The sequence below is a fragment of the Pleurodeles waltl genome, chromosome 11 (genome assembly GCF_031143425.1).
Source record: "Pleurodeles waltl isolate 20211129_DDA chromosome 11, aPleWal1.hap1.20221129, whole genome shotgun sequence".
NCBI classification, from domain to species: Eukaryota; Metazoa; Chordata; class Amphibia; order Caudata; family Salamandridae; genus Pleurodeles; species Pleurodeles waltl.
Genome location: NC_090450.1, coordinates 4,257,389 through 4,267,626, shown reverse-complemented (window position 1 = coordinate 4,267,626; position 10,238 = coordinate 4,257,389). Strand labels below are relative to the sequence as shown.

Sequence of the window (10,238 nt, the reverse complement as noted above, 5' to 3'; positions counted from 1 at the left end):
AAAAACTCAGATTCATCGATAGCTAGTTTTTACCCAACATTACCATTTTCTTTTTTTGTTTTACTTGACTACCTGGCTTTTAAAAAATTGCCAACCAACAAAATGCCTACCTGATATTTTGATAATAGAGACTCTGTAAGTGAAATATAGTGATGTATTGCGGTTGTATTTTGCTATTACAAAAAATCAATAGGGGGAGGAGTATGTGGCATCCAAACTGTGTAATTTGTTTCCTAGCCGCACCAACCACCAGTGCCGAGGTCAGGAGCAACAGCGTCGACGTGGCTGTGGGAGCGGATGTGGGAGAATCTCTGCGGTGGTGGTAAATCATATTGCTTCTCTGTTGACAATTAGTAATATAGTCACTACAAGGGTGTACTAGTGTTTTTGACTCAATCATCAACACCCTGCTTTTGTAGATATATTGTGGGAGTTAAGTCAATATTGGCCTCTTCTATCTGCAACTCAGGAAACTAAAGTTTATAAAATGAACTTGAACTATGATGTGTTTTGGAATATTGAAGGAAGGATGGAAGTAGAATGGATGGGTGAAATATAATATGAGTCAAGGGATGTGTGTGTGGATGAAAGGATGCATAATAATAATCAAATAGGTGGGTGATGAGGAGGATGATAGGATGCATGGGTGGCTGAAGCATGGATGAAACTGTATACGGGTGAAGGATGCCAGCCCAGGTGGGTAAAAGGGTATGGGTGAAAGGATTGCTTGCCTGGACGGGTGAACAAACTCCTCATTTGGGTTAGAGCTCTTGGATGGGTGAATGGATGACAGGATGCATGGCTGGTTATTAGGTAAATGGATGTTGGTGAAAGGTTAGTAGAGAGCCATTTTTGGAATGTTTTTAAATGGTGAAGGACTGGATGAAAAAATGTAAAGCTTAGCCTAAATGTTGGGTATCAAAGCCAAGGGTGAAGAATAAGAGTACCAGAAGAGCACATTTTCAATGATAAATAGATTAATATTTGGAATGAAGAAACAAGGGAGCTCTTCTAGATAGGGGCATTCTTTACTTGCTTGTAATGGTTTTTATCAAAGGTTTGATGCAGAGGTTTGGATGGTATTTTAGAATATTCCCTTGAATCACAGTATTTTTTAGGCAAGGCAAGCAATATCTATCCCAGCATTCATTTACCATCGCCTCCCTCCCTCACTATGGCCTTTCAGCAGTGCCACCCATGATGACCTAACAGCAGCATTATTGAATTTGGCGAAATCGACACTGCAATGTTGGCTGTGCAGTGTGCGTCTGTCAGCTTAAGTTAAGTTAATGTGTAAAACACTTTTCAATGCATGGCAAAGGTGTGTTTCCCTTTCCTTTCAATGCCCACTGTGTCAGTCACTTCCTATTACATCTCTCCTTTAATCTTTCTCATGTTTTGTCCCAGACTTCTGAATTATTTGTAAAATCCAATCTTTGCTTGTGCCACATTTTTCATGGCAACTGATAAATATAAATCATTATGGCTTCCATAATGGATTAAATTATGTTCCAATTTTTCCCTTTCAACATTTGCCAACAAAAGTGAGTCACACTACCAGTCAAACCTTAGGCACATGATGATGATCATGATCAGGAATTAATTGATGTGTAAAATGTGTTTTCTACCTACCCATCCTAATCCCCTCTACCTTACCCTGCAGTTGAGTATGTTAAGAAGATTATTTTCCTTACTGAAAAGCAAATGCAGTATTTTGGAAAAAGTTGTCACTACAAAGTGTGGTGGAGGAGGCGCATGAGGACAGTTAGTAAAGTGGTCCATAAGTAAGTGCCTTGATTTTCCTGAATGGGAGAGTCTGTGATGATGCAAATGTGCAAAATACAATCTATATCCCATTCCCTAATCCTTTCCCTGTACTGCAGTACATTGCATTTCCCACCGCCTACTTATGGCAGACAGGATGCCTGCATGATTGATTATATTATACTATATGGCATGTTTCATTCTTAGTATTTATATGCCTTGTAGTTGTGGGACAAAGAATACCAGGGCCATTAGAATAAAATAATGTTCTAGTACAGCTGCCCGGTTGGCAGGCAGTAACAGGTACGACTAGGGTGCCAGCTGACCTAGCAATGTCACCATTAATTTAGCACAACAGGAGAGAGAATACTTGTACTCCATTGTGCACATTATGGCTGTGACAGTTATCACCTTAAAATTGAAAGTCCTGAGGTGACCACCAAATGTACTGCTACTGTGCCACTACACTTCATGATTTTAATTAAGTGTTTTGCTCAGAGCATTGTTTAAAATTGTATATCTTGATATAGCTATTCCTGCTTGTCCACCATCACGACAGGAAATAGCAGCTCAGCTGTGCCGAAGAAGCTGGAGGTCATTTGGGCCAAGTACCAGCGGCTAGTGATCCTTGAGGAAGAGGTGGATGAGGCAGCAATAATTGCTGCCAGTATTCAGGATCCCAGCCAGGCCCCAGCACCTCCAGCCCAGCAACACCTCTGCTGCAGTGCCAAGGCAGTCGCCCACCATCGTATCATCCCTGCTGCCCACCCTCAGAGACTGTGTTCCAACGCCGCGTCCTTCAGAGGCTGGTGCATTTAGAGGCCTGTCAGGCATGTGTGGAGAGGCTCCTCAGAAGAATCACGGCTCACTTTTAGTGCCCTCCTCTGCCCCTTTTTTAACCTTTTAATTTGGTGGGTGGGACCTGTTGTGGGTGGAGAGGGTGGGATTGGGTTTTTAGGGGACTTTAATGTTTTTTTTGTATTCTTCAAGTCAACATGGACAAATGGGCATTTTGTATTTATAACATTGATGGGGTGGGCTAGTTGTGGGTGGAAGGGTGGGTATTCATTCTTCTTTTTGTTAGGGACAGTATAAAATAAATAGTTATTTACAGTTCTTTGTGCTTAAAGTCTTTGTTGGGGTGTTTTACTTCCCACTGCTGCTTTTACGCAGCGTGTTTTCAAAATCTGCTGATAGTGTATTCCTCTTAGTGCAGCATGTTTTACAAATCTGCTGATAGTATATAACAATTTTTTATGCAGTTAGGTAACCTTGTCTTAATACTCCTCTAGTCTCTGTAGTGCATTCTGCAAAATTTGACCCATTGTAGTGGGGCGGAGAAATTTGCCATTGACAATTATATTGTCTAAACTAAAAGTACAACAATGCTCCATAATTCTCCCACCTGAATGGATGAAGTGAGGGCTGCATGGTTTCTCAAGGTACCATGGTGGTGTAATAGTAGCATGCCTGTGCATTAACAGTGAAGGCATCACAAGTGAGGTCCGACTCTATCTAGGTGAACTCAAATGAAGATCCTTCACACTGAGTTGAGGTTACTTCTACCACATCCGCCCCACCAAGTATGTGATTAATCAATGGTGTAAATTATTAAGTAACACCTCAATCAATCACACAGCTCGGTAAAAGAGGGTTGAGTGTTGATGAATGGATGGGAAATGTAATTTGGGAAAGGTGTGAAAAAAGACAAACACTACACAAACACAACATTCATCTGGGAAATGATCAGCAACCTGTTGTGGGAGAAATAGAAAAACATGAATACATATGACACAGATTACTTTATATACTGTCAGCCCCAGTGAAACCTAAGTTGTAGATATCTAAAAATGTTTGGTTACGTTTGCAAAATAGAACATATAATTAATCATGGGGTGAAGCTAACACACACAGTTCTAAAAAAAGGAATATTGAAAGAAAAATGATACTAGTCTGTATTACCAAACTGGGTGGTTCATCTGCAATCTTCTTGGATTGCCCCGTCAATCTTCATGTGTGCCTGCCTGAAGAGGTTTGATAAGGTAAGCATGAGTGTTATGGTGCAGGAGAAGAGAAAGCCTATGGATTGTGAAACAGAAATGATTCTCATGATATTGTAGAATCAATGATGGAATGTAAGGTAAGCTTCATGAGAAGTAGTGTACCAAGAAGACTTAGAGGTGGCAGAGCAAGAGCAAAGACCCTTGTGATCATCCACCAACAATCACAGACAAGTGTCAACATGTATTAGGATGATCAAACTTGCAACTGTCATGCTCATCACAGCATTTAGCCGAGAGCAGTGCATAATGTGTCATTATCATCCATCACATCTGTCTCCTCCAGTTTCCACAGGCCCCCAACCCAACCACATGGCTTCAAGTTTGAGCCAGCCAGCAGATACACACAGCAGCATTGCAATTCCCAAAACAAGTAATTGACACACCTCCCACCACCAGTCCACAGATTGAAATAGGCCTTTTAGACTCATCCGCCCATCAACCATGTTCATTTCCATGAAGTTGCTAACTTCCTTCTTCTGGCAGTTGTTTAATTGTCAAATCACTCTCTGATTCCTTCCATCATCCTCCAGACTCTGATTAAAGGTTAATATGCCCAACTCCATACCAACTGCTCCCAAGAGTCACAGTCTCCCGACCAAATTGAGATAGGGTGACCTGTAACTGTTTAACAACAAGGGAAACATTGAGTATTTTTTTTTTCAGGCCTAGAATTTTGTTTCTTAGCTAGATGGACTGGTCGGGTCTTCTTTTACAAATGTGAACCAGAAACCAAAGCACCAGAAACCAAAGCCATGTGAAAACGCCAGAAAACAAATCTTGCTAAGTGTCAAAGGGGAAGGGAAAAAAAATCACCTTCAGGTAAAAAATGATCACACTTTATTTTTTATGCCACCAATATTGTAAATCAATCATGACACAAACACAAGCCAGCGTAGTATATTTAAACAATAAAAAAAGCCATTCTTACTATCTGCTACCACTTGACATGACTCACACGAACCATCTCAATTCTTAAAATTGAAACAATTATCAATCGTTGAGGCATATACCACTACTTGCTTGTTCCAATCAAGTATAGTGGCACATTGCTGATTCTCTTCAATTCAGGAAACAAAACACACATTGGCCAGTAAGTTATATATCAGATATCTGGGGCAGTCCTGCTAGGGGACAAAAGAAAGGATAGACACAGAAAGGAGGCAGATATTATATCTCATATCTCCTTTAAGTGATGTTAGGGGGTTTAGGGACTTTTTCAATGCATACTGGTCCAACTACAATTGACCATACATGTGCCTCAAACAGATGCGGTGCATTAGTCATTTAGACAGAAACAAACAATATAAAATAATAAGGTTCTCCCAAGTAGCTATTCTTTTTTTCTCAAAGCAGCTCATAGTAGAAACTAGAAAATTCAATACTACCCCAGGTCTAGTCAGGGAAGTAGAGTTCATCCTCAAACTCAGGTGGTTCACCCAGCTAACACACTATCATGACCTGAGTCCGACCAATCAGCACCCTCATCCACCTCCTGTTGTACTCCAGGTATGCTGTAATTTGGTGGTATAAAGTGCCGATTCATTTTGATCATGGTCAATCTCTTGATGTTTTTGGGAGAGAGACTGGTCCTTCTCACGGTCACAACTAGACCAGCTGCACTGAACACACGTTCAGCAGACATACTGGCTACAGGGTTAGCCAGATACTTTATTGCCAGCCTGCTGAACACTGCCAATTGGCGCCTCTTCCCATACCAATACTCCTATGGGTTTTGATCCAGATAGATCTTCGTTGGGACATCCAGGTAGGCCTGGACCATCCTCTCAATAGTCATTGGTGCTCCACCTTGCTCAAGCTCTTTATCCTTCTCCTCTGCAGTGGATTGAAGCCTTGCCTTTCGAAACCAATCAAAGGCAGATTTGGGGCTGCAGGTCTTGTTCCTGTTGTTGTTGCTGGTGTTGATTTTGGCTGCTGTGAACCAACAGCACTGTCCACAGGCTCTATGTAAGTTGTAGGCAGCACCCCAGAACTTCTTCCTGTTAGTGGGCCTAATTTCCAGCTATTCTTTTTCTAGGTCTCTGGCTTGCTCTGCCATCCATGCCTTATAGTTTGAAACATCACCATCAGAAAAAGGAATGAAAGTGGACAATAATTTTGTGTACTGTGGGTCGAAAATTGTTGCACAGATGTAATGTTTGTAAGACACAATGGCCCTCATTACAACATTGGCGGGCGGCAACCGCCGCCTGCCAAGTTGTAACCGCCGTACGGCCGCACTCCCGTGGTGGCCATTACGAGATCCCAGCTGGGCCGGCGGGCGGAAACCTAGTTTCCGACCGCCGGCCCAGTGGGGATGTCAGCCGCAACATGGGAGCCGGCTCCAAATGGAGCCGGCGGTGTTGCGGTGGTGCGACGGGTGCAGTTGCACCCGTCGCGCTTTTCACTGTCTGCTATGCAGACAGTGAAAAGCTCCATGGGGCTGTGGCAGGGGGCCCCGTGACTCCCCTTTCCGCCAGCCTTTTCATGGCGGTTCCTACCGCCATGAAAAGGCTGGTGGGAGGGGGACTAGTAATCCCCTGGGCAGCACTGCCCTGGGGAATTACAACCGTCAGGACCAACGTGGCGGTAAACCGCCTGTCCCGGCAGTGCGACCGCGGCACTTCCGCCGCAGTCGTAATTAGCAGGATTGCACCGCCAACCTGTTGGCGGTGCAATCGTCAGAACAGCCCTGGCTGTCTTTGACCACCAGGGTTGTAATGAGGCCCAATATCTCCTTGAAGCCTTGTATTAACAGATAAGCGAAGGATTAAGCTCTTTGCCGAACCCTGCATATCTGTTTTTTTATTCACATCAGTGTACATTTCAGATACCTCTTTTAGCTGTACCAGGGGAAGGGGACTAGCATGAAAAACCACAGGGATTTGGGAGGCAGGGAGTGGTGGAGGTGAAAAATGCAAAAAAAATATATAATAAATATAAAAACCTGTTCATACAGTACAGTTAGTAATAGGCATTGACCTACTAGGCCCGGAACAACACACAAAATGGCTGCCAGCCACATGGTCATATAACAACCAGCAAGGAGGCATGGCCACCACAACAAAGAAGAACACATGCAGGCCTAAAGCACACTGGCTGCCTCCACAAAATAGCCACCAGACACCTGGTCAAGCAACAACCAGCAAGGAGGCATGGCCACCACGAAAAAGAAGAACACTTGTAGGCCTAAAACACACTGGCTGCCTATAGAAATTGGCCGCCAGCCACATGGTCAAACAACAACCAGCAAGGAGGCATGGCCACGACAAGAAGGAAGACATGCAGCCCTATGCCCACTGGCTGCTTACACAAAATGGCTTGCCAGCCACATGGTCAAACAACAACCTGCAAGGAGGCACGGCCACCACAACAAAGAAGAACATATGCAGGCCTAAAGCGCACAGGTTGCATACACAAAATGGCTGTCAGCCACATGGTCGAACAACAACTAGCAGAAAAGCATGGCCACCACACCAAAGAAGAAAACATGCAGCCCTAAGCTGCCTACATAAAATGGCTGCCAGCCACATGGTTAAACACAACCAGCAAGGAGGCATGGCCACCACAACAAAGAAGAACACATGCAGCCCTAAGCTGCCTACACAAAATGTCCACAAACCACATGGTCCAAACAACAACCTGCAAGGAGGCATGCCAACCACAACAAAGAAGAACATATGCAGGTCTAAAGCACACAGGTTGCATACACAAAATGGCTGCCAGCCACATGGTCAAACAACAACCAGCAAGGAGGCATGGCCACCACAACAAAGAAAAGCACATGCAGTGCTACTGGCTGCCTAAACAAAATGCCCACCAGTCACTTCAAACAACAAGCAGGATGAAGAGAAAACAAAAAACACATAGTGGTATAGGACTATAATTTTGACTATACAAAAAGGGCCACTGGCCACATGGCATGGAGAACAAAGACACATGGTGGCCTGTGAGAACACTCTCATTCACTGGCCAGACAAAGAAGGTATTGGTACAGGAGTTAAAAAACAACAGTAAGTCAATATTAGTAATTCCAAAAACTAAAATTAAAGAGGCTAACATTTTACAACAACACACATCATTCAAAGGCATCAAGTACTATAACCCCACCATACACCGTTTACAGAAAAAAGAAAAAGTGAAATACCGCCAAACAACATTTTATTATCTTTAATCCAATGACATCATGGTGTTTCAGTTCCACTGACACCACAAACAGTTGTTTTTTCATCATGCACCTATGTCTAATACTGGGCCTACAGCTGGAAGGCCTATTCCATTAGCAGACTAAACCACTTAACATTAAGATTCAATGTAATGAATATTGCAAATTTACAAAACAAATCATGGAGAAAATGTAGTGAACTGTAAAACATGTTCTTTTAGTAGAACATAAATTAGAAGTAAAATTATAACTAGGCCTCAAATGCAGGCCTCCCACCACAATAAATTTTACAAATTGAATAAAAGTACAGATAAATCCTAGTGCTTGCCCTCTATCAAACAAACAAGTTGTACAAGATCCTTATACAAGTGCTTTTAACTTACTTGTGAAATCTCTAATACAACAGTCCTTAAGTCCAATGATATATACAGGAGACTTAAAAAAGTTATCCTTCCAGCTCAAAATCCAAGTAAAAAGTGACCAGGAGATGGACAAAGCAGTGGAAGGAGCCTGCTGGACAGGAATAGGAAGTTAGAGTCTCTGGGGTGCTTCCTATTGTTGGAAAAGGAAATAAGAAAAAAGTACTCCTCGCACAACACTATCAATGCGAACGGTCAATTAGAGAATATTTTTCACTCAAAGTTGCAGAATTTATCTCCTTCAGCTTCGCCAGGTTGCAGCAGCAGTCGATCGTGCTCACTTACGCTTGCCTACATCGAAAAAGATGCCCCGGAAGTTGCTGGTGTGATGCTAACTCTTGCGAGTGGGTAAAACATCTTGTTTGTGCTTGCAAAAGACCGGAAGTCTCTCTTCTTACACGCGAAATGGGAGAAATCACGTACCAAAAGGGAAAAAACAGAATAAACTCTGCTATATTGCAGAGTGCGGAGCCTATCAGTAACTCAGCATTCTCTGTGGAATGCGGCGTTGTCGAATTCCACAAACTTCGCCATCGGAGCAGAGTTTTCCCCCAGGACTACTATGGTGCTGGAGGTATGTCTGCTCCGAGCAGATACAAAAAAACTCACTTAAAGGCAGGGTTGAGTTGGGAACAAAATTTGGCCCAGGTACCCAAAAAGGCCACATGGGCAAATTAGAACCCTTGATGAAACATTTTGTGGGTAGTATCAGGGATTTAAGTTGGGGAACAATCTGGTAAATTAGGCTTTTTAAGGACTCTAGGGCCAGCAACATTATCCAAGACTGGAAACACCATTATTCCATTGCAGATCACCCAAAGTCTTCTGGCACATACTTTCAAGTCAATAAATCTTCTTACACTCAGGTGCCTTAATCTGTTGCTCACTCGTAGATTCCTAAGCCCTTCGGTCTTAAATCTCCTAGTCATTCTTAAGGATTCTCACTTGCCAATGACCAACATGACCTCAGAGTTTCATACTCATCCTTAAGTTTGTAATCTTCTGTTCACCCTAATCGACCCATGTCTCTTCAACCTAAGGCCTTGAAGATTTTCATGGCCATCAGTTGGTCTTTAAACTATCCTCTTACCAATAGGACCCTTAATACCATTTCCAGTGTTCTGTCCCCTGAAGATCCTGCTCAGTCTCAGATCCCTAAGGTTCTAACTTATTATCAGAAGCCTTTGGATTCCATCTGATTTTCTGGTCACCTAATGTCACTGGTACCCTTAGGCACAGTAGCTTGTTATGACTCTTACCTAGAAGCTTCAGGGTACCCTCATTTCCTTGGAAACAGTGTTCACCATGGGATTTTGAAAAGCTTGTATGTCTGTGTAGTTCCCTTTCAGTTCTGCTCACCCTAAGGGCAAAAGGCTCATTGTCAGTGCTATATCTCTGAAGATCCTACTCACCATCAACGTTCCCAGTGAGCACTGGGGTTGAACATTTGCTTCCGAGACATTGCTTCATTTAGGTCCCTTACCTTGACCTCACTCTCAACTTCCTGAAGTTTGTGCTCACTCTCAATTCCCCAAAGCCTTGCTCACTTTCACGTCTTAAAAGTTCCTGCTTGCCCTAATAGCTCCTGCTCACCAACAGGTTCCCATCTCTTCTTTTCACTGTTGTTTAATTGGGATCCCTGTCCCAATCAGATGACCAGAGGTTACTTCTCAGGGATACTTGTAGGGGCATTTATCATCAAAGCTTCAAAGCTTCTGCTCCACTTAGGGCCATGAAGTTCCTTCTTATCCTCAGACCATTGATACTCCAATTCTATTTCACCTCCCAAACATTCTTGCTTGCTGTAGGTCACTGACTTTCCTGTTCGCA

At 43.1% G+C, this 10,238-nt stretch overlaps 1 protein-coding gene across 1 annotated transcript in view; it reads left to right on the top strand.

Annotated features, from left to right (window-relative positions):
- Positions 1-8,813: 8,813 nt before the first annotated feature.
- LOC138266530 (probable cation-transporting ATPase 13A4) overlaps positions 8,814-10,238 on the top strand; it is a 93,156-nt gene continuing 91,731 nt past the window's right edge. Inside the window, exon 1 of the mRNA XM_069215391.1 lies at positions 8,814-8,982. Within this exon, the coding sequence (XP_069071492.1) occupies positions 8,814-8,982 (169 nt within the window). The remainder of the gene's footprint in view (positions 8,983-10,238) is intronic.